The sequence below is a fragment of the Xyrauchen texanus genome, chromosome 2 (genome assembly GCF_025860055.1).
Source record: "Xyrauchen texanus isolate HMW12.3.18 chromosome 2, RBS_HiC_50CHRs, whole genome shotgun sequence".
Taxonomy (NCBI): domain Eukaryota; kingdom Metazoa; phylum Chordata; class Actinopteri; order Cypriniformes; family Catostomidae; genus Xyrauchen; species Xyrauchen texanus.
In genome coordinates, this window is record NC_068277.1 from 28,503,246 (window position 1) to 28,528,358 (window position 25,113).

Sequence of the window (25,113 nt, forward strand, 5' to 3'; positions counted from 1 at the left end):
GACATCAGTACATATAAAAAATTCCTCAAAAGCTTATCTTGGATTTTCTTTATCGTGATATATATTGTTTTATCGCCCAGCCCTACTTTAAGTAGCACCAAACAGCATAAGCTGCCTTGTCAATGAACACAGAGTGGCTGTATTATACTTTGCTTTGAGGAATGAAATGCCCAAACATGCTTGCTGGTGCCTTTTCACAGTGGAGAGATTGTACATGCTCATGGTTGCCAAATTGGCCAAATTATTATTACATTGGGAGGAACATTTTTAAATTGTGCAAGTTTAAAACTCTGACAGAGGGGTTTGGATATATTGAGAACCCCAAGCATGTTAAAAACCCATGGACCCTTATTATCATACACTTATTACAGGAACAATTATCCTGGAGCAAACTGAGATTTAAAAATTAAAACCTTTTTGATAGACCCAACTGTTCTATCTGTTCGCATTTAACGCTTCAACTTATTCAATGGCAAGCTCGCCAAAGTGGTTGTGAAGCTTTATCTTGGCAAAAAAAATCTGACTTTTTGCTAAAATTATGAGGTCTCTTTAGATTCCTTTGGGCATATAGAGTCAAATGATACCCAATTGTCATATGTCAGCAATATTTAAAATTTGGTTGTAAAATGCTGTATTTTACAAATGAATTGGTGTATCGTTACGAAACGTGGTATGCATCATCGGCACCATGGGTACCTACAAAGTTTGGGGCGAGCGCCACCTTTTGGTCAAGATATAATCAAATGTTTAAGGTTTGATTAATTTTGCCTAACGTCCTGTGACTGGTCTCTTCAGATTCCTTGGGTGATGCATATAGTACCAATGCAGGGAATGTAGTAAATTCAAATTACTTCAGCATTCTGATTGGATGCTGTGCCTTTGAACTTTGTGATGTAATGATCTGTGATGGGACTGATTGCATGGCTGAATTACCAGAAACCTGTTTCACAAACTTGTATCATGTCTGTGGTTTCTGCTCAAGCTTCGGCAAAAAAAGATGGCTCGCCTTCAAAAAGTTTAAATAATAATAATAAAAAAAAAATTATTAACTATAATGAGCCAAGGAATCTGATGAAATAATAATTTTGTTATATGTTATAATTTTGTGAGTGCAACTTGGAACAGTTGATGGTGCTTGAGGGTTTGAGCGGTACAACTTTAAGTTTGCCAAATTTCACAACTTTTTACAATACGGCTGCCATAGACTTCCAGTCAGAGGAATAATAATAATAATAAGAAGAAGAACAGTAACAGATACAACAGGGGGTCTGGACCTTTGGTGCTTGGTCCCTAATTAATCAGCAACACTGTGTGCATCTGTGTGTTAGTGTTGCATTTAAATAATGTGTGTATTACAACAGGAAGAAAAGTCCTCAGTGCGATCTCTCAGTGAGTCTGAATCAGCTGCTTTGCTGCAGGAGGGACTGGTGCACTTCACAAATTAGATGGCATCATGAGGAAGGAAAATTATGTGGATATATTGAAGCACCATTTCAAGACATCAACCAGGATGTTAAAGCTCAGTCACAAATGGGTCTTCCAAATGGACAATAACCCCCAGCATACCTCCAAAATTGTGGCAAAATGACTTAAGGTACACAAAGTCAAGGTTTTGGAGTGGCCATCACAAAGCCCTGACATCAATAAGATAGAAAACTTGTTGGCAGAACTGAAAAAGCATGTGCGATCAAGGAGGCCTACAAACCTGACTCGGTTACACCAGTTCTGTCTGGAGGAATGGGCCAATATTCCAACAACTTATTGTGAGAAGGTTGTGGAAGGGTACCAAAAACATTTGACCCAAATTAAACAATTAAGTGCAACGCTACCAAATTTTCTAACAAAGTGTATGTAAACTTCTGACCCACTGGGAATGTGATGAAAGAAATAGAAGCTGAAACAAATAATTCTCTACTATTATTCTGACATTTCACATTCTTAAAATAAAGTAGTGATCCTATGCAATATTTTCTACGATTAAATGTCAGGACTTGTGAAAAACTGAGTTTAAATATATTTGGCGACGTTGTATATAAACTTCTGACTTACATGCCTGCCTAGCAACATGAAGAAAATAATAGAATCATACACGCACATTAAAACTGATGAAAAGAATATCTCACTACCAATGTGTGCGTTAAGGAAAAGGAATTGAATCATGCAGTGGGGGAAGTTATCTTCAGCTTTAGGGGGTTACTCTGCATGGAAGGCAGGACTGCAGCTCTGTCCTTGTCTGAACTGCTCTTTATTTTGGGATTCATTCATATTTGCTACTAGATGTGGATCAACCAGAAGTGGAAAAAATTGTATCAAGGTAAATGCAATACAGACTCAATGCAATGAGGAGTGGAGTGTTTGAAGATTTGTAAAGACAAATTGCCTATTACAGAGATTTTTTTGGCCAGTGTTTCGGTTACTACACACACCCACAGTGTGGTGAAAGCGACTGAGACTTATCTAAGACTGAGAAATTGAGTGACTTTTCAGCAAGCAGTGTAACAAGGTTAAATTAATCTTTCAAAAATCATTCATGAGCGACGTGAGGGAGGCTCGTTCACAGTAATTCACATGAGAACTTAAATTGTTTTTAGCGTTACCAATGCAGTTCTTGTGTGAACAAGCTTCTCTCATGGACTTCAAGATTAAAAAAAATTACTTTAATTCTGGTGTTGTTTCTAACCAAAACGTCTCCGGCATATGTAACCTTGGTTCCCTGAGAAGAAGGGAACGAGACATTGTGTCAGGATCTGACGCTATATCTTTCTACAATAACGCAAATTCTAAAATTGGCTATGGTGTTTAGAAGTCCGGTATAAAAGCGGATGCGCAAACACTATTCCTCAGAATATTCTGACTGAGGGACAAGAGCGCATTGTTCGCACCTCAAAGAAATCGGAGTCTGTAGTGTGGCCAGCTTATGCAATGTCTCGTTCCCTTTGTCTCACTAAACCAAGATTACATCCATAACAGAGACGTTCCCTTACGACTCAGCACACTTGACATTGCGTCAGGACAATTACGCTATGGGGATCGGAGTCCCATCACGCCGCACTACACAACATAACCTTCCAGACGAAACATGACGCCGCCGTCCCACAGGACGGTGACCAACATGAGAATGCCACAATTGAATGACCCTCATGGTGGGCCAGGAGGGGAACACTCAAAATGGATATATGAACTATAGTCATATAGTATGAATTAACCCCATCATGTACTTTTGGGAAATACAACAGTCTGAATGCAGTTTGTGTAAAAACTCAGAAAGCCAGAACTTAAAAAGAGGGGCAGATTGGCAGATGAAATAGCAAGTGCACTAAACAGAGATGACTTGCTATAAGAGAGACATTATGCATAGGTTGTGAAACCTTATGAATGTGTTTTGAGAAGACCATCCTGCTGCAAAACATATGTCTTGTAAGGACACACTGTTCGTCCATGCCCATGAAGAGGCCACGCCTCTAGTTGTGTACTTTAACACCAATTGGGCAATTCGCACCCTGCAACTTATAAGCGAGGGCGATTGCATCATGATCCAGTGAGAAAGTCTTAGCTTTGAGACGGACATTTCTTTCATGCATCCTCCATAGCAAACGTATGTATGTAGCGCTTGCAAAGGGCATAACAAATTGAAGGACTGTTCCTCATCCAAATTAAATAGAGGAGGGAAAAAGGCTTGAAGGTGAACCACCTGCACTCTGAAGGGTGTGGTTAGAACTGGGTTTGACAGTGGTTTTTGAAAGACCAGGACCAAACTCCAGACATGAATTGTCAACTGACACCACTTGCTAATCACTGACCCATTTTACTGAGGCCAAAGCCAGCAGTAATGCAATCCTAAGAGAAAGCACATGCAATTCAACAAAGTTCAGAGGCTTGAAGGGAGGCCCTGTGAGCACCTTTAGGACCAAAGTTAGGTCCAAAGTCGGGACTGTAGCCGGGCAAGGGAGATTTACCCCCTTGAGGAATTATGATTAAATCATGTTTACCTAGAGAGGTGACAAACTTTGAGCATTGATGGAGTGAGCTCTGCGTCCAATCACTCTTAAAGAATGTAAGAATTTCAGGTATGGGGCAGTTCACTGGGTCTTTGTAGTGTGAAAATCATCAATTAGTAAACATTTCATTTCAGTGTGTAAAGGTGTCTCGTGGATGGTGCTCTAGTCTGTAAAACTGTATTTGTAACCGACCAATTCTGGCTCATCAGATGTGCTGTTTAGAAGCCACATGTATAGGCATCACAGCTCTGGCTGGGAATGCAGAATCGTGCCTTGTGTTTGAGAGAAGGTCTCTCCTCTGCTCTATTTCCCATGAAGGCCCATCCAGAATTTCTACCACCTCCGGAAACCAGAACTGATTGGGCCATTTAGGCTGAATTAATAGAACTGTTTCCATGTCCACTCGGACTTTGCTGATGACAGAATGGAAAAAGACAGCCAGTAGCTCCAGGCGGTTGATGTGCCATGCCCGTTTTGCAGGTGCCGAAAATTAGGCGTCCATACAACATGTGTCGGATATATCTGTGATCAGCACTTTTCTTCAGAAAATTTGACCCAGCATAACACCCTGTTGGTAGAAGGCCGGCGCCGTTCATGGTGCTAAAGCAGCCAGACAGCAGCGAACCACCGCGATGTGCCAGAGACAGACTGAAAGGAAGGACTTTAAATGAATACACAGTTTCCTCGAAAGTGAATCTCAAAACCGTCTGTGACGTGGTGTATGCGTCCTTCAGATCTATTGACACAAACCAGTCCTGCGGACAGATGTGTGATAAGATCTGTTTCCGAATTAACATTTTGAAAGGGCACGTCTCGAGCACGTGATTCAAGCATCTCAGAACTAGAATCCTTCTTCAGAATGAGGAATAACGGTTGTAAAACCCACTGTGTGTGTCTCATTTCTGTGCGAGGAGACTGTGAATCTCTTTGCACAACACCAGCACGTACTGTGGCCGGACTATAGGTGAAGTGAGGTGGCTGGTGTACAAACTGAATCGTATTGATCATTTTCAACACCCAGTCTGACATGTTGGTGAGGGCTTGTCACACATTTGCGCAGCAGCACAGCAGGTTAATGAATTCATCTGAAACAACCTCTATCGCGTTTTTTTGTTAGAAGATTGTGTATTTCAGCTTGTAACACCAGCACGTGTTCGGATGGAACCGTGGAAGACAGATCACCGTTGAAACAGGGTGACCGAGGTGCAAATGGTTTGTATAACCATGTTCGATTGTTTTTACCACCAAATGTTGTAGGTTGGGAGGTTACATGAGGGTGAATCTATCTCAAGTGTACAGAGTCCTAAAGGAACCATATTTCAGATTAGCAGCCACTGATTTAGGTCACAAAACATATTAATGTTGTGCTGTACTTAGCAGCCAGACAAACTCTCAGGAGATGTTGGGAAGACCTTGTGTGTGTGCCTCTGAGCATACCTGAAGGAGCCCCGACCCAGGCCAGCCCCAGGACACCATCATCAAAGTCTCTATCTGTGAAGACGTAGGCTAGGCAGTACTCATCGTGATTCTGCTCTGAATTGAGTTCTAAAAACTTCTCCACACCAATGTTGGCAAACCGGAAAGGGTTGGAGGGATCCCTCTCATCTGAAGTGGTGTTGATCTGAAACAGAACACAGAATTAATTAAATACAGTAGATAGACAGCAGAAGCAGATGTTGTATGCAGGATCAATACAAGATCCCTTGGTGGGATATATGTAACATCTTGAGTAGGCAAAGAGCATTCAGAAGAGCATTAACCTAGGACTAAATAGAAACTGTAATTGTCTTCCAAGAACTGCAGTACATGGGCATACATGCTTATATTGAGAGCTGGTCAATACAGAGTGAGATCTGTAACCCTCTGTAAAACTGTGATATCATGAGCCAGTCTTTCAAATGGAATTGTGGCTGTAAATGGCTAATCATGGTGAATAAGTAGTTTAAATATAAGATGGATGGACGGACAGACAGACGGATAGATAGGTTAGTTCACCCAATATAAAGCATGAACTATGAAATAATAAAATGTATTAAATGGAGCTGAGGTTAACCTTTTTAAACTTTAGATAAAAAAAAAATACAAAATTATAATGATTTTGAATATATATATATTTATTTATTATTATTATTATTATTATTTTTAGGTTTTAAAAGGCAATTATCTTCTAGAGACCAAATAATTTTGTATGGTACTTCTGTTTTTTAAGTTTCTTTCTTAGCCCAGATAAGCCACAGAAGAAAACCTTAGGGTATCTAAAGAGGACTCCCTGTGCTTTTCAGAGATACCAAATGTTTAGAAGTTTGGCCATGACAACTTCCTCGCTTTGGTCTATATATAGAAATGTACATTTTGATGTTACAATTCAGCACATCAAATAAAATAGGAATAATTTTGTTTTTCAAAAAACTATCATCATATGGATTTTATTCATCAAACACTATATTGACATTAAAAAAGGAAAACAGTAAAAACCTTTTTAGCTGGGTGCCAGGAGGGTATAGTAAGATGACATCATAATAGCTTGTAATGTAAAACAATACGATTTTTATAATGACAGAACATGCTGCGCATATATACACACACACACACACACACACACACACACACACACACACACACCCACCCACCCCATCTGGAAAGTATTCACAGCGCTTCACTTTTTCCACATTTTGTTATGTTACAGCCTTATTCCAAAATTGATTAAATTAATTATTTTCCTCAAAATTCTACAAACAATAACCCATAATGACAACATGAAAGAAGTTTGTTTGAAATATTTGAAAATGTATAAAACAAAAATATATAAGTATTGCCTTTGTCATGACTTTCAAAATTGAGCTCAGGTGCATCCTGTTTCCACTGATAATCCTTGTGATGTTTCTACAACTTGAATGGAGTCCACCTGTGGTAAATTCAGTTGATTGGACATGATTTGGAAAGGCACACACCTGTCTATATAAGGTCCCACAGTTAACAGTGCATGTCAGAGCACAAACCGAGCCATGAAGTCCAAGGAATTGTCTGTAGACCTCAGAGCCAGGATTGTATCGAGGCACAGATCTGGGGAAGGGTACATAAAAAGTTCTGCAGCATTGAAGGTCCCAATGAGCACAGTGGCCTCCATCATCCGTAAATGGAAGAAGATTGGAACCACCAGGACTCTTCCTAGAGCTGGCCGCCCGGCCAAACGGAGCGATAGGGAGAGAAGGGCCTTAGTCAGGGAGGTGACCAAGAACCCGATGGTCACTCTAACAGAGCTCCAGCATTTCTCTGTGGAGAGAGGAGAAACTTCCAGAAGAACAACCATCTCTGCAGCACGCCACCAATCAGGCCTGTATGGTAGAGTGGCCAGACGGAAGCCACTCCTCAGTAAAATGCACGTGACAGCCCGCCTGGAGTTTGCCAAAAGGCACCTGAAGGACTCTCAGACCATGAGGAACTAAATTCTCTGGTCTGATGAAACATAGATTGAACTCTTTGGTCTGGAGGAAACCAGGCACTGCTCATCACCTGGCCAATACCATCCCTAAAGTGAAGCATGGTGGTGGCAGCATCATGCTGTGGGGATGTTTTTCAGCGGCAGGAACTGGGAGACTAGTCAGGATCGAGGGAAAGATGAATGCAGCAATGTACTAAGACATCCTCGATGAAAACCTGCTCCAGAGCGCTCTGGACCTCAGACTGGGGCAAAGGTTCCTCTTCCAACAGGACAACGACCCTAAGCACACAGCCAAGATAACAAAGGAGTGGCTACGGGACAACTCTGTGAATGTCCTTAAGTGGCCCAGCCAGAGCCCAGACTTGAACCCGATTGAACATCTCTGGAGAGATCTGAAAATGGCTCTGCCCATTCAATCTGATGGAGCTTGAGAGGTCCTGCAAAGAAGAATGGGAGAAACTGCCCAAAAATATGAGTGTCAAGCTTGCAGCATCATACTTGAAGACTTGAGGCTGTAATTGGTGCCAAAGGTGCTTCAACAAAGTATTGAGCAAAGGCTGTGAATACTTATGTACATGTGATTTTCATGCACATAAGATGACATCGCTGTATAAATGAAACTAGCATGCTATTTCATTGTAGATATTCAAATGTACGTTGTTATGACAGATAAATGAAGTAAATCATCAGTGTATTTTTTTTTCTCTAACCACTCTAATATTTAAAAGATTGTTGCCCTTTTATGAACATTATTGACTAATTCTATTGAAAATGTTTTTATAAAGTTTTGAAATCATATATTTACACTTGCACACTTTAGGGATTTTAAAAGACATTACAACATTTCTGGTAAAGGAACATAATGAGCAATGGTGCTCCCTAATTTTAAGGTGCATTCTGAGAATTCTTAAGAAGTGAACGTTACAGTGCACTGGAATGATTTTGTGATTGAAACAGACCAAGAAATGTCTGACTCCCTGAACACTGCCCTTACTACTGAACTAGGGAGCTGATTGAGACGCACCCAAATATACATACTGATGAGAATCAGAGAATCACACACTCACCCTGATTCTCTTCACCATGAAGCTGATGTTGCGGATGCCTAGGAAATCAGTGCTTTGATAGATGGAGTCAATGGCCTTCACGTGACTGGAAATCTGCAGTACCAATAAAACAACCCAATTAGTGTACAACATAAAACACAGTGTGCAATTAAGAGACAGTGTTTCCCATTAATTACATAGACTGTGGCAGCCAGCCATAATAACATAAAAGATCTCTAACATTGTGATTTGTGCCGTTGCCTCATCAAAGCATCTCTCACTCCCAGTCAGTTAGCAATCTAGTAACAGCTGCGCCCTGTTTGATTGACAGCCGGCATCTGCGTGTGTGCTGAAGTTCCGAAAATGCCCATGCTAATGCATGCCTGAACGGTCGAATACATTTAAAAATTCTGCCAAAATACCATCTTGGTGTATTCATGTAAACACAAAGAGTGATGTCTAACGTGAACAATGTATTTTTGGTTCTATTCGTTTTAATCTATTTCTATTCTTTGCTGTTTTTAATTATTTTATTACCGACAGTTTACTAGTCTTGAATAATTAAGAACTTGAAACCATTCTTCCATAATTAACATATTAGTTAGTGTTATTGTTGAAGTATTAAAGCTGGTATTGAGAATTGTCAAATTTCAATACCGACTACTGCAATTTTGATAGTATGAAAATGTGTAGCCTTTATTATACAGTACATGGTAGATCTTGCTGCAATAAAATGATGAAAAATTAGATCTCATTCCATAGAAGTATGAGCACCCCTGCTGTTAATGATGGTGATGTATGCTTTTCTTTATTGACTACCATACGTAACATAAAATAATTACCATATGACAATAGCCTCCTCTCCTATCCAGTGCAGTTTATATTTCTGTCACAGAGAATTGAGTTGATTGAATACTGAAGGTCCACTATTAGGTTGGGCATTGGTCATAATTTTAGAAAAATATACAACATAAACTTTGATATGTTACTTGAGCATGTAACTTAAATGTCCTTTTTTCCTCTCTGGACAAGTACCTTTTTTACTCGGAAGTGAATGAGCAATTTACTTATCCAGAGGACAAACACATTACAATGCTTAATATCGAGCCCTAGCTCAAATGTATGCTCAAGTCGTTTTTGTGATTTTTAGCCATTTGTGAACTGTTTAATTTGTGAACTGTGTCTCATTTATGCTATGTGGGTGTGACTTTTTTGCAGTGTCATCACCATGCTATGTGGGTGTGACTTTTTTGCAGTGTCATCACCATTCATATCTATTCAACCAATGTGGCTATGATTAAATTAATACTAGAGTACAACATTTTTTACAAGAGCATAAAGTTCTTCATAGATTTAGCCTCTTAAATTTGCTCTCAAATTGCACCACATTAATGCATTTAACTTTAAAATGTACAAAATTTTCTTCAGGGGGAGCATGTCCCCACATCCTAAAATACTAAAAGACCTGCAGTTTCTGTGTACCTGTGCGATCACTGCCTCTCGGGTGCCGTAGTATTTATAAAAGAGGTGATCTGTCTGGATGAAAAGCTGACAGGTGTTTTTCTCTGGCTGTGCTGCACGAGGTTTCCTCAGGATCACTGGCACATCAGCTCTTTCCTCATCATGGACATGGTTAATCTGCTGCAGAGGGAACAGCAGGATGGATAAGAACCTAACTTATGGAATATTCTAAGTTCAATACAAGCTAAGCTCAGTCGGCAGCCTTTGTGGTATAATGTTGATTACAACAAAAAATAATTTCGACTCGTCCCTGCTTTTCATTTTAAAAAAAGAAAACACAAATCGAGGTTTCGGTGAGTCACTTACAATGGAAGTGAATGGGGCCAATTTGTTTAGGGTTTGAAGCTTATAATTTTATAAAAGCATTTGCATTCTTCTGTTGAAACTCTGTTTAAACAAAACATTTTTAAATCATTGTTTTAGGCTTTACAGCATTACATTGTTATGGCTGTATATAATGTATCTTTACATAAAAAGGTAGACAAGTTATTTTATCACACTAAAAACATGTTAACATGCATATTGTTTATGTCTTGTGGCTTTACTTTTGAAAAGATGTTAATTTTAACGTTTATGGATTGGCCCCATTCACTTCCACTTCCAAGTGCCTCACTGTTGCCCAGAATTTTGATTTTTTCCAAAGAAAAGGAGAGGCAAGCAAAAATGTATTTTGGTGGCAAGCAAGATCATACCACAAATGTGGCGACTGAGCTTAACTTGTATTTAACCAGGAAAATCCTTTAATCAGAATGAATTTATTGCCAGGTATGCTTAACACATACAAGGAATTTGTCTTGGTGACAGAGGCTTCCAGAGCACAACAATACAAAACAGCAACAAGACATAGATAATAATAATAATAAAAGTTTTTTTTTTTATTGTTTAGTTTTTTTTTTAAGAGACAAAAAGTATTTTTTTTTTTTTTATGCTGGTTCAGACAAAATCAATTTAAAGCTGATGTAGGGGGGAGCTGACCTGGCTGGGCTCCTCCACTGCAGATGCCTGGTACTTCTTCATCCTCTCAAACACAGAGTGATCTGCACAGCCGCCCTCTGCTCCGTACTTATGAGGGTAATCTGGGAGGGGGAAATCATGCAGAGTTACACACGCTGAACTGTACCTCTGGGCAATATTCTGTTTGAAAATAGGGCTGCAATGAACAACGGTTTTGAAAACAGATTAATCTGCTCATTATTTCTTTTATTAATTAACAGATAATAAAATCCAAATTTATTTTCTGAATTTAATAGAAAAAGTAATTGCCCGGTGTTCTTCTTCAAACAACCTACAAATTGAAAAGGTATATGTATGCTATACACTGTATGAAAAAAGGTTAAATAAAAATGTTACAAAAGTGCTGTAACAGTGCTGGAGGGTGGGGGTGGGGGGCAAGTCCTGACCCCCCCAACATTTCCGCCTTTGTAATGATGTTAAAAAAATATATATTTTAAAAAGAGAGATATATATATAATCATAATAACACAAGTTTTAATAATCTGTAGAATCCAGCCTTCTGTGGCATCCTAACACCATCATGATGCTAATGGTTCCCTGTGTCTCGTTTCGAAAGCTGCATGCTAGGTAGGACGCGTTCTCTGAAGGCTGCAGTATACAGAGCGTCCTCCGAGACCTAAACGAGATGGCCTTCGTAGGACAAACGTAACGTAACATAACATGGTTGCTATGACAGCACACCGCTCTACAACAAGTGTGAGTGCTTTGATTGAGAAGGGAACAAAGTCCCTTTAGAAGGAAATGATGAAGTACATCTTAGGAGTGTTATAATGATGTAAATATATTTTACAGGTGTACTTTTAGTCAATAATACTTTGTTTTAATGATATATTCATATAATGATACAAAATATATACTCTGCACCCATCTACTGTGGTCCTTCATCATGGGAATTAACATTCCTTGCATTTGAGCATCATATTTATGGGCAAATTGGGGTAATTTTTTTTTTTAGACATTCCATTAAAGCAAATAAATTGTGGGTTGAGTGCCCACGAAGGATACATCTCATGCATCCTCCCAATTCCTGTGAAAGAAGGTTGCATTGGAAGGCTGCATTCGAAGTGTCCTACTCACTTTTCTGAAACAAGACAATGGCGTATGTGGCTGACAAATGCAACCTCCGGAGGACGCATTCTTCCAAACGAGACACAGCCTTTGAGTGTAATTAACATATTGCTGCATTAGCCCATCCGTCACTTAACAAGATACAGGCTAACACACAGAGTGTGGCTGAGCTTACAATCCTCCCTAGCAACCATTTCTGCAGGCATGAACTGGCTGTGGTGGTAGGATAATGTAAGCATGTAGATAGTCAGACAATGAGTCATCAAAAACATCTCTTTCATGTTTGGACAGGGAGTATATTGGGGGCTGAATTTGTCTGGGTAGTTAAAGAAAATTGTCACCCCATTGATCAGAGGGACTGATCTCTGATAATGGCAACTCCATTTCTGCTATCTGAAATTTTTATTGTCCTGTACTGAATGCAGCCCCATTCAGATGCAAATCTATGATGAGAGGGAAAAGAGAGACTATCTAGAGGAAAGTAGCGCACAAGAAAATGATGAGTGTCTTGAGAAGAGAACTGAAATCTTATTGTCTGTCACTGAGCTGAGTTGTCGCTCACTTGTCAAAGTAATCTTAATCAAAAGCTTATGTCATTTTCAAGGTAATGAACAGGAAAAAAAAATTTAAATACACACACACACATAAACCAAACCTTGACAAAATTGACAAACAACTATTCAGAAACGCAAGACTATATCTAGCCTTGTGGTTGTGCCATGCCACAATTGGGCAGAGTTGAGCCAAGTGCAGTTTCAGTAATAACAACTCCTGTGTTGTTATTTTGACAAAGCTTATTGAATCTTGAGATTTTCTGGATTTTAACGGTTACTTAATAATAGAACAGCTGTAATGCTATATTGACCAATCAGAAACCAACACAGCAATTATCTGTATTATAATTGTACATATAATATTAATGAAGCAAATCAAATCATATTGTAATGTCTGTTGTTTTAACAACAATCAACAAATCACTGACAGGGCTGTGATGTCTATTTAAAAGTACTTAGGGATGTTATAACTAGTGACAGTGATAACTAGTATTTAGGAGGTTTCATTAGCTTGTTGGGCGATAAAAGTGCACAACTCTCTTTGATTGAGAGAGAGTAAAGGATTGAAAGAATGCTAAATAGGGAAAGCGAGGCACACTTTGTAGTTACAGTATGCCAACTGTAATTAAGAGGAGTACTGGTTTATTTTACACTCAATTTCATGCTCATAATCCAAAACAGATTTCTAAAGGATTACAATGACATTATAATGTGCTGTGATTCAAACAATAATAGCACTTTCTAGCCAAAAGCAATCACACATGCAATTTGAAACCCGAATCCATGATTCAGCCATTTTAACGGCTCTCGTCACTCTCGGGACTGAGTGATTGGAGCCAGACCCACTCAAAAGGTCACTCAGAAACATTAATTTATCAGTTACAAAAAGCAATCATCAGCGTGAAATGGATCTACACTGTGTGCAAAACGTGTTATTTTTTTTTACCATCATATCATCTAAAGCTGATTGAACAATTGGTTGGCTTTAAAATCAGAAGATATTTGAGTTTATTATAGTATTTTTTTTTCCTTCATTAATAATATAAAATGAATTTGCTTGCTTATTTTGTTTTGAATCTATAACATGACCAGGAAGCTTAACACTATACACCATAAAGCATATAAAACAAGAGCTGATTACAGGACATGATGTCACATATACATAAATGTGCTAATATTAGCTCACTGATGTCATCCTCATGGTAGATGACTGAGTGGTAAGGCACATTCTGGTTTTTGAGGTATCTCTCTGAAGGCTCTACGTAGTATGTTCCATGATGACTCTTGATAAAACCCTCAAACTTCCCATCCACGATAGAGCCATGGGTCAGAGTGCCTTTCTCACCTGAAAGATAAAAATAAACCAAAGGTTAAAGATACACTGACAAGGAAAGGCAATTGCAAAGTCATTCTAGACAAAGAAGCAGCACTTGAAATATGACTCGTTTATACATTATAATCCAGTTATTCATCTTCATATACACAAATGTCTAAGCTGCTGACCTTAGAACAGTAATGAGCTCTGTAACTCTAGTGCCTCTGACAATTAAAGTAGACCTGCTTTTCATCTACAAGCAGTTCTGCTCATCCTTTCAGTTTCATCAAGTACTTAATTTAGATCTGTACCACTAGGCCGTTGGACATCAAAATGTACATGTATTCATTTAGCAGACACTTTTGTCCAAAGTGACAAATGAGGAATACAACAAATGTGATACATTTTAGGAGGCAGTAAAAATCTGAAGTGCTGCAATACAAAGTTCTGAGCTTCCTATAGTGACATCACATCCTGGAAAATTCTTGTTCAGTTACTTACAAACAGATTGACATGGTCACAGGAAGAAACCGACTGAAAAGACCAACAAAAAAAGCTGCTGTAGGATCCCTTTTATGTCTGGTCATTAGACTTTTAAAAACTCTTTAAAATATGTTTCGGGTGATCTGATCACAAATGGGCAGTGCTAAATAACCTGTTTCCAAAAAAATGTGTGATCCGATCACTGAACACACATAAAAAAAATAAATCTTATCAAATCACATTTGAGATGTACATGCTTATCCAAACTAATGCATTCCCCGACAGCAGCAAAGCCTCTATTAGTCAACCACTGTTCGAAAACAAGAGTTTAAAACTTGGCCAACTTTGTGCGGCTTTCAAAGAAAATAACAATTCAATCAGAAAATTTTAAAAACTGCATACACACACAAAACCTTTTCAGTGTGCCTGTTATCAACATGCAGTGACACAGATCAGAAGCACACACACATCTGATGCTCAGTTAAAACAGGCACTACATTAAAATAACCAAGAATTCTGATCAAAATCATGTTTGTGCCTAGATTAAAATTAAAGTGTATGAGGGCCACAGCGTGACGATTTTTTTTTAGCTTTCTTTGTCTTTGACTTTATCATCATGCAGTACTGACATTACTGTATGTATTCAGCCATGAAATCAGAAAAACTCCCCTCAAAATCCAAACACAAGTAGTCACAGGAGATGCATTTGGGCAACGAGGTGTAAACAATGATGTGTCTTGCCTGACCACTTGTGATCGGATCAACCGAAACAAAAACAAGGCCTGAGAGAACAATGAAAAAGACGCTTGTAATGTTTCATGAACATTTATGCGAGCAAAAACAATGCGATAAAACAACTTTAGCTACTTTAAAAGTTAAAAAAGGCTTTGAGATGGCTGAAAACTAAAAGTTGTGGTTTAAGTTTCTCAAGGTCTCTGAGGAAGACTTTCCCGTCAGGTTTCTCTCTCCAGAAAGGAATATCTCTGAAAGCTCTTGAGTTCCTAGTTCCAGAGACTGATAACAAGAGAAATTATGAACTCCAATCCCTCACCCTGTGGAACATTCATATACATCACTCCTCCGTCCCTCCCTGACCTTCTGCTCTCTCCTACTCCCTAGCTCACAGATTCAAATAACAGGAAACATGATGAGGTAAAGCATGAAAAACACAAGAACTTGCAAAAGCAACAGCCATGCTGTAGGGTGAATTCAGGTAAATTGGACCACTTATAATTATTCAATGTACCCAAATTCTGTGGCTGTATGAAACACCACGAAAACCACGCAAATGCGGTTACATGCAACTAAAAAAAAGATGTGCACAACACATAGATGTTTTTCAGTTGCATTCAACCACATTTGCGTGGTTTTCGTGGTATTTCAAACAGCCACAGAATTTGGGTACATTGAATAATTATAAGTGGTCCAATTTACCACTTGGACCACTTATAATTATTCAATAATTAATAATTATAATAATTATTAATCATAATTAGCACCCAGCCAGCTAATTATGACTAACAAAAAAAGTTGTCAAAAATCCTTTGTCAGGGATTTTAGATTCCATTCCAATGCTACCACATTAAAAAAAAAAAAAAAAAAAGATGAGATGAGATGATACACCCACCGCTGCCTGAATTCACACTATACATACATACATACATAGGCACAGTATAGGAGAGAATACAATACTAAAGAGAGAATGACTGTTAATGTGGCCATTCCCATTCTTTGGAGAATGCTGTATGTGTCTTCACAGCCTACTTCAAACTCTTGTTGAATATTAGAGGTTTCAAAATCAAGCATTGAGCAATATTTATCCATTAGAGAACACTTAATGTTTTTATAGTTTTTATTTTAATTCTATTTCTATTGTTATTTGTTACGGTTTTATTACCATTATCTGTCTTCTCTTATGTTTTGTGTATTAATGCTTTGGCAATATTGTATGTAAACACAATCAAGCCAATAAAGTACTTTAAATTGAATTTGGGGAGGGAGAGGGAGAGAGAGAGAGAGAGAGAGAGAGAGAGAGAGAGAGAGAGAGAGAGAGAGAGGAAGGAAGAAAAGGGAAGTCTTACATTTGTTGCTCTTTCATTTAAAGCCTTTCAGAGAACAAGACTGAATGAGAGGCAGTAGGAATAGGAATTAGCCTTACTCAGGGATCCCTCTGCAAACTGGAGGGAATTTGTGTGGGCATGCACTCTGAACTCTGTCCAAGATCTCATTTCAGCAGAGACCTTTCATTCTTAAACTACAATTAAAAATGATTAATCTGACCTCTTGTAGAGCGGCTACCTCAGGTAGAGTCATTTATGTAGAAACATCTGTTGTGTTTTTAACACTGTGTCTCCACTGTGCCTTACAACTAGGGATGCACCGAAATTTCGGCCGCCGAAAATTTTCGGCCGGAAATGGCACTTTCGGTTTTCGGCCGAAAGAGAAAAAAGGCAGAAAATATGAGCCGAAAATATATACCTCCTCGCCCCGCCTCTCAGTGCTCAGATTTCACTCTGGATCAATCTAGCCCTCATCACAGCGCTACCAAACAAAGGCCGATCATGTCAGCGGTGTGGAAATTCTTCAAAGTTTCTGATAAGGACATCAAATTTGCGATCTGCAGTGTTTGTTCAGCAGAAATTTCAAGATATATATATACAGAGTACAGCAAGAGATTCTACAGGAAAGTGCCACAACTAGCGCAGCTACAACACAACTTGAGACGTATCTAGCTGAACTACGCCAGAAGCGACAATCCCCTTGCCTACGGTCGCATAAACAAAGACCACTTTCCTTTGCTTGCGTGGATTGCGCACAGGTATCTGCCCAAGCACCAGCACAGAGAGTGAGAGACTGTTCAGCGCAGCATCTCATGTTCTTGATGAGCTTTCTGACAGGACAGACTGTCAGAAAGTTTAGCAACTTTTGTTCTTGAAGAGAAACCGGTCACTTGTACTTACATAGAAAGCGGTCCAATATGATGTGTATAGCAATTACATTACACTCGTTCTTCACTTGAGGATACATCTGTCGTTTACAGTAGAGGTTGGATTTAGTTCAATTACTGCTGTTTTGCACTGTTGTTTTGCACAATCATTTTCACTTAAAGTGTACATACGTTTACATAAACAGAATAGAGCACTGACCTATATATATAATTATATATTATAGTTATATATAGATCAGTGGAATAGAGGCCCTTCTGATGCCATTCTGTGTTCTGTCTTTTGTTTCAATTAAAATTACTGTTGCATATTAAACTTTTTGAAAGATACTAGCTAAGTTCATTACTTGACTGTTGTTTTGCATATAATAGTTTTCTAAAACTTTACATTATTTGGATAATTGTTAATAAAATCTATAAAATTAAATTTTTACAGAACTGAATGTAGAATAATATTTAATAATGTTTTAATATATTTTTTGTCCAATATTGGTGTGTTACTTTCAATAAAAGTGTGATTTATTTTATTGGTTTGTAGTTTTTCAATTCAGATTCATTAAATTAATGAAAATATGAAAAAGTATAATATTAATACAATTATAAAAAAAAAAAAAAATTTGGTATAAAAAAAAAACAATTCGGTTTCGGTTTTCAGCCAAGAGCATCCTGGATTTTCGGTTTCGGCCCAGAATTTTCATTTCGGTGCATCCCTACTTATAACAGCTTGAGGCTGTCTACAATGGAAGCTGCATGTCAGCATGTTCACAGATCAATCAGCTGTCAATGCTGGTAGATTACTTGAGAATTGCAATCCAAGACTGATTTCAAATTACATGACAAAATTTGCAATCAGTAACATAATCTCTTGGATTATAGCCATTGCCTGGTTAATATTTAATCATGTAACATTAATCTGATTACAAGTATTTTAAAATGGAATTTGATTTTATTAAAAGTACTTGATTTTTGTAATCTGATTATCTACTTTATTTTCAACAGACAACAGTCTTTGAATAGTTATTTCAGAATAGCAAAATAATTTTACACAACATTGGCCTTTCTTCATGAAATGTGAGCAGAACGAATTTGTAAATTGTTCATAAATCCATTTTTAGGTAATTAGTCCAACTGACTATGACAATTAACGAACAAATAGCAATTATGTACGATATAAACAGAATTTTGACCAGAAACATCAAAAGATGACTCTGATGTAACTGTGTATATAAAAAAATATGACCAAAAAAAATGATTAAAATAGCAATCAAGATATTTTAAATAATATAATTTTATTTCTGATGACAAAAAAATGGAAATAAATAAAATGTCTGGAGTAGCTGTGCAGCCCTTTAAAAATCCTAAACCAAAGTCCTCCACTCACTCATATCAACAGCTGATATGAGCATCTCCAGACAATACCACTTACTATAAAAGATACTGTGGTGAGCAGAAAATTACATGAATCCATTGTAAGACTTTAAGAATGCGTCTTACAAGAAAGTTTCGGGGGAGATGGTCCAAGTCGATGAGAAGGTAGCTTTGTTCTTGCAGTAGGGAGCCTATTCTTTCAAAGTATATTCATATTGGCTCAGTTCTCAAAAAGTTGTATCGATCATCAGTTGGGTTCTGTGTTACACTGTCATTAGTCCAATACCACAAGTTTTAAGGTACATAGAATAACATTAGGATTTTATCAATTCATCATTGTGCCTGAAGATTTAAGCAAGAATTTTGTCAGAGATATTAATGAGGTGAGCAGTGGTCAGATCCATGTGAAAAATGCAGTCATAGCAGGATGTGTGTAGAGCTGTCAGGGTGAAGCTTTGCCATGACAGGACACACATTGACTTCATTCAAATGTCCTTTTATCCAAAGCCAACAGAAGGCAGGAAGAGCCAAAGGGGTATTCACCCAAAAATTGGAATTCTGTCATCACCTCATGTTGTTGTTACAAACCTGTATGACTTCTTTCTTTCATGGAAAACAAAAGGAGATTAAAGAAGATTAGCATCAGACAAAATTCACATTCATTGCATCTTTTTTGAAAGTGAATGGTGACTGAGGCCAATGTTCTTCCTAACATCTCCTTTTGTGTTCCACAAAAAACTTTATTTGTGATCAGTGTTCCAAGAGCTGATTTTTTTAAACCTTTTTTCCCCTTTAAAATCAAATTCAATTCCATGTTCGTTCTGCATTCAATAACACTTTCCTAAGAAACATCAACGCAGAAGTCCTCTAAAAGCTACAGCAGAGAGCCTCCTCCAGGGGACGCCTACAAGCTTAGCTCAAAAACACGAAATGCCAAACAGGAAGACCAGAGGCTGTTGTGAAAGAATGGAAGTCAATAGAGGAGAAGTCTTTATGCGCTGAAAAATGAGGATTTTGTGTGGAAACTGCTTATAATTTAATACACTTTTTTTCATGGCTGCTAATCTGCATGTATACCATGATATACATTTATTTTATAAAGAGCCATGTTTTGAGTTTGCTACAAAAAAAATAGCTATTTTATAAGACAAGTCACAGAAGTCTTGCGACATATGAAAAATTTCAGGCAATACCCACTAATTTCTGTGGCCTCCCCTACAGTGACTGGCTGTCATGATGAAATCTTGGCCATGACACAGATCCTTGTAATACAAAATCTCTGGTTGAGGGTATTAAAAAAAAAAATTCACCCACATTTTAAAATTCTAAGGAATTTTTTCACTTTCAATGCTTTGGGCCCCATTAATATCTGACTTTGATGTCTATGTCTACATACTTCCCATCACTCTACATACATTTACAAAGCCATACAAAAATAAAATAAAACATTGTATGGAGTTCATGTTTCTGGGGCAACTATTTAGAGAGTGTATAAGTATGTGTGAGTGCTGGATAGTTGCTCTGCTCACCATAAATTTCTCCAGAGTAAATGTGAGAGGTGTCATAGGGGATCTCTTCTCCTGAAACTTCTACCCTCAGATCAGTGGAGAACAGAGATGTGTCTCTCTTCATCCGCAGGTTAAAATGCCTAATGAAAAGAAGAGACAAGGAGATCAAGTTAAATATAATTCTGTGGGGTTGCTTGTGATATAAAAACAACGTGCACAGTCTGTACCAACACAGGAAGACAAAAGGACAGACAAAATTTGACATGCGGTTTACCACATACGTAAATACTGACATTGAGTCAAGAATAATCATATAGATGAAGAGCATTTTCACTGGCATTTCCCAGCATTATTAATCAAATCATCTTTCATTCAAATTGCTCTATTTCCCAGCAGGCCCATAAGGTCATCAGGTTTCGCCAGGAAAAACAATAGTAGGCGGTGATGAGTGTCTCAAAACGATTCATTCAAGTTATTAACTTAGCGCACTTGTACACAGACACCCTGTAAGATGTAGGAAGATGCTCTGGAGAGCGTGCTGGGTGTCTAGTAGAATACATGGTAGATTAATGAGAAGTAAAAATTATTGGGTAAGACCTGTGCATTTAGCAGCGCTGGTTTTAGAGGAAAAAACATATATACATATACATATACACACACACACACACACACATATATACATATATATATATATATATATATATATATATATATATATATATATAAAAACACATAAATCACCCTTTGGATTTTAATAACAGATACTTAAGAGCCTATGATTGGATCATTTATGCAGTGATAAATATGATTCAGCTGGCAATAATTATTTTAACCCTAACTGATGCAGTGTGTAGCTTCTCATTTCTTAAACAAGCATGTCGGAAGACGTATCCCATGGTTGTAGAAAATATGTTTCAGCAGGGGTAAATTATTGTCCTGCATCAAGCAAAGAAACCAACTAAGGAGATTGCTAAAATCACTGGATTTGGGTTAAGAACTAAAATTCAACTTACCGGTAAGATTAAGATTTATTGTCATTATGCAGATTACAGGTACAGAGCCAATGAAATGCAGTTGTTTTCACATATCCCAACTAAGCTGGGATCAGAGCACAGGGTCAACCATGAAACAGCGCCCCTGGAGCAGATAGAGTCAAGGGCCTTGCTCAAGGGCCCAACAGTGGTATCTTGGCGGGGCTGGGGCTTGAACCCCCGACCTTTCGGTCAGTAACCCAGAGTCTTAACCGCTGAGTCACCACTGGCCCTAATCAACACATTATTAAAACCTTGAAGGATAGTGGTGAACCATCAGCTTCGGGATAAAAACTTGAGTGATCGAGATCGGAGATCACTAAAAGTCACATCGTAAAAAAATAAAAAATACAGTAGAACTCACGGCTATGCTTAATAGTGAAAATAAGAGCATTTCCACACACACAGTGTGACAAAAATTTACAGGATTGGAATAAGCAGCTGTGTGGTCACAAGAAAGGCACTTGTTAGTGAGGCTAATCGAAGAAGAAAAAAATAAAAAAGAACAAAAACTTACATTTGCAAGGGAGCATAACTATTGGACTGTGGAGCAATGGAAAAATATTGTGTGGTTGGATTAGTCCAGATTTACCCTATTCCAAAGCGATGGGCGCGTCAGGGAAAGAAGGGAAGCGCATGAAGCGATGCACCTGTCATGCATAGTGCCCACTATACAAACCTCTGGAGGCAGTGTTATGATCTGTGGTTGCTTCTATTGGTCAGGTCTAGGCTCAGCAATAAAATTTTGTCAGATGACTACCTGAATGCTCTGAATGACCAGGTTATCCCATCAATAGATTTTTTTTCTCCCCTGACAGCACGGGCATATTCCAGGATGACAATGCCAAGATTAATCTAGCTAAAATTGTGAAAGAGTGGTTCAGAGAGCATGAGGAACCACTTTCACACATGAATTGGCCACCAAAGAGTCCTGACCTTAACCCCATTAAAAGTCTTTGGGATGTGCTGGAGAAGACTTCATGGAGTGGTTTGACTCTCCCGTCATCAATACAAGATCTCGGCCAAAAATGTATGCAACTTTTGTGACGTTGCATAAGGTTGTCAAAACAATGCCATGATGAATGCACGCCATAATCAAAACTAAAGGCGGTGCAACGAAATATTAGTGTATGCAACTTTTTTTTGGCCAGGCAGTGTATTAGAGAGAGAGAGAGAGAGAGAGAGAGAGAGAGAGAGAGAGAGAGAGAGAGAGAGAGAGAAATGTCTTGCTTAGCTGTATGACAGGGAATGACCACCCTGCACATTACCATTGTGGTCATGAATTCCCTCAGGATAAATTAAGTGTTACTCATGCCTCTGTGCTGCAGCTGAGCAGTGTGTGTGTGTGTGTGTGTGTGTGTGCGCGCAAAAAGCTTGTCTATGGAGTCTAAACTATATACTAGGGTCTAACAATAGCTGTGGTCTAGATATGCCTCATCATGAGAGATTATCCTAATGATGGCTAGAGAGAAAAATGTACCCTATAAAGCAAAACAATACAGTAAAGTATTGGCACAATAGACCGTAAAAGTGCTGCCCACATCTTCAGCTGTCTTGGTTCTGGAAGCATATCCCCCCCCATTTATTTATTTCATAGGGATTTCATAAAATCCTTCATAAAAGAGTTTTAAGCCTTGAACCAAACCAACCAGCTCGAAGGTGAATCACTGTATATGCCTGACGAAGGTTGTGTTACCGAGACATTGTAATAGCAAGTTAAGCTAGTGTACAGGATTGCATTTGTTTGACTTTACTATAAATTACTTTACAAAAGAGTTAAAAGCCATGAGCCAAACCAACCGATTCCAAGGTGAATCACTACAGTATTTTTCAGTTGCTGATTAAAATTATAGACACAATACATTTAAATTTAATTGAAAAATATCCAAATATTTTATAGAAAATAAACTAGGGCTGTCACAATTACTCGATTTTAAAAAATCTGCCCGGGACATGCTAAACTCAGATAAAACGCATTGAAATGCACTCAACCTTTTTATCTACACAAACTTTTGCAATATAGGCTTTTATAAAAAAATTTAAAAAAACACAATAATTCCATGAAAAAGATGGTTCTCGTACCTTTAAAGTTACACACACATGCACACACACACACACAGTGACAGATGCAAAAACACTTTCTGTTCATCTGACTGAATCCAGAAGATCTAAGAGGTTATTTTCAGCAAACAGAGTTCCGCTCTATGTAAATTAATAACAAATTAAGTGTAAATACCATCTTCCTCCTCATGTAAATTACATTTTATGATTATGAAGTTTGTAATCCGGAGACATATGAAACAGGATTACCTGAGGGCGTTTACTCAAGAAAGAACTGAATGTCCAGATGCTCAAGTTCATTTTACACGATAAGCGGCAAGTGAAAAGATTTGAGATCTTGGTAGTATTTAGCACAAGTAAGTGCAGCAATGCCCATGACATGTTGCAGTTAAATGAAAGAAGAGTAAAAACATGTATCTCTTTATGACTCGATTACTGTAAGTAATAGAGGTCAACCGATATATCGGTTTTGCTAATTAATCGGCACCAATAAATATTTCTGGACCTATCGTTTATCTGCAAAAATCCACACAGATAATTTTACCCCATTGTGTCCTGTTGTGTCTGGTGCTGGAGCAGCTGGGAAGTATGAGTATGAGAGCAGCCTCTAGAGGTGATCACTGATGCCTCGTGGATGTTGTTTTGACACATGAGACTGCACGTTGAATGCAGCGGAATACTGCACGGAGCTGAACAATGCAGATTTAAAAAACCAACAACAAAAAGGTATGTATACAGTACATGTTGTCATATCATTATAAAGTTATTAATTTCTTGAATAGTTGCTGCATTAATAGAGAACAGCAGTTTGTTTGCAGACCAGGCTGAGAGGACGCTAACATTAAAGCTAACCTCAAGCGGTTAGAACAATGTGACAAAAAAAAAAAAGTCCTACCCAAATGTTTAAATAAAATGTAATACCATCTATTTGCATTAGTTTATATCCAGTCATGTTTATGCTTTAGCCAGCTAAGTTGTATATTTAAAGGTAGTGAGAGATTTGAGAAAAATATCTTCATGTAGTCAAGACAAACATATAAACAAATCAGAAGTGCATCTGATTTTCAGTAAAAAAAAAAATGTTATCCTCACAGTAATGGGTAATTTTGTCATTTTGATTAGATAATCATCAAGTGAACGAACGGTGTGTGAGATGAGTTTCTCACAGAGAATTTAAACGAGCATAACCATGCAAAATACAAAACAAAAAACATCACTGAATCTTATAGAAGCATTAAAAATAAAAAGCATAAGAGATCTTTAAAAATGTTAAGTTATATCTCTTAACATTAGTTAATGCATTTACCTAATTGTAAAGTGTTACTTACCAATTAAATTCACACGTTTAACCTGTAATATTTTATTAATATTTTAATTATTTTCAGATGGCAAAGGCTTTAAAGAAAGTACCAGTGTGGGAGTATTTTACTGAAGTGTCACCAGGAAAAGCACAGTGTAATTATCTGTGACAAAAATAATCTGCATGGGGGCATCAAAATCTCGATTCAGAAGTAACGTGGACTGATGGCTTCAACAGACGTATAAACGACAGATTAACAACCTCTGAGCTCATGGTAGGTTAGTCTTTAAAGGTTTAAGCCGATTTATACATTTTCATAAGGGGCATCTGTTGTTTTTAGATTCTGTTTATGTTTCATGAAGTTACAAGCAAAAACGTGACTGTAGAAAGGTTCTATGTTCGTGGGCAATGGAGGAGTCAGGAGACAACAAAGCAGGTTCAAGGTCTTTTTACTCATCAG

At 37.9% G+C, this 25,113-nt stretch overlaps 1 protein-coding gene across 2 annotated transcripts in view; it reads right to left on the reverse strand.

Annotated features, from left to right (window-relative positions):
* adam10a (ADAM metallopeptidase domain 10a) overlaps nucleotides 1-25,113 on the reverse strand; it is an 86,925-nt gene that overhangs the window by 8,075 nt on the left and 53,737 nt on the right. The window contains exons 3-8 of one of the 2 annotated variants that reach the window (XM_052149420.1): nucleotides 20,283-20,401; nucleotides 13,830-13,988; nucleotides 10,983-11,083; nucleotides 9,969-10,124; nucleotides 8,508-8,600; nucleotides 5,436-5,619 (exon numbers count right to left, since the gene is read on the reverse strand). In XM_052149420.1, coding sequence (XP_052005380.1) covers nucleotides 5,436-5,619; nucleotides 8,508-8,600; nucleotides 9,969-10,124; nucleotides 10,983-11,083; nucleotides 13,830-13,988; nucleotides 20,283-20,401 — 812 coding nt within the window. Of the gene's footprint in view, nucleotides 1-5,435; nucleotides 5,620-8,507; nucleotides 8,601-9,968; nucleotides 10,128-10,982; nucleotides 11,084-13,829; nucleotides 13,989-20,282; nucleotides 20,402-25,113 lie in introns of both variants that reach the window. The other variant, XM_052149413.1, reaches the window with a different exon arrangement.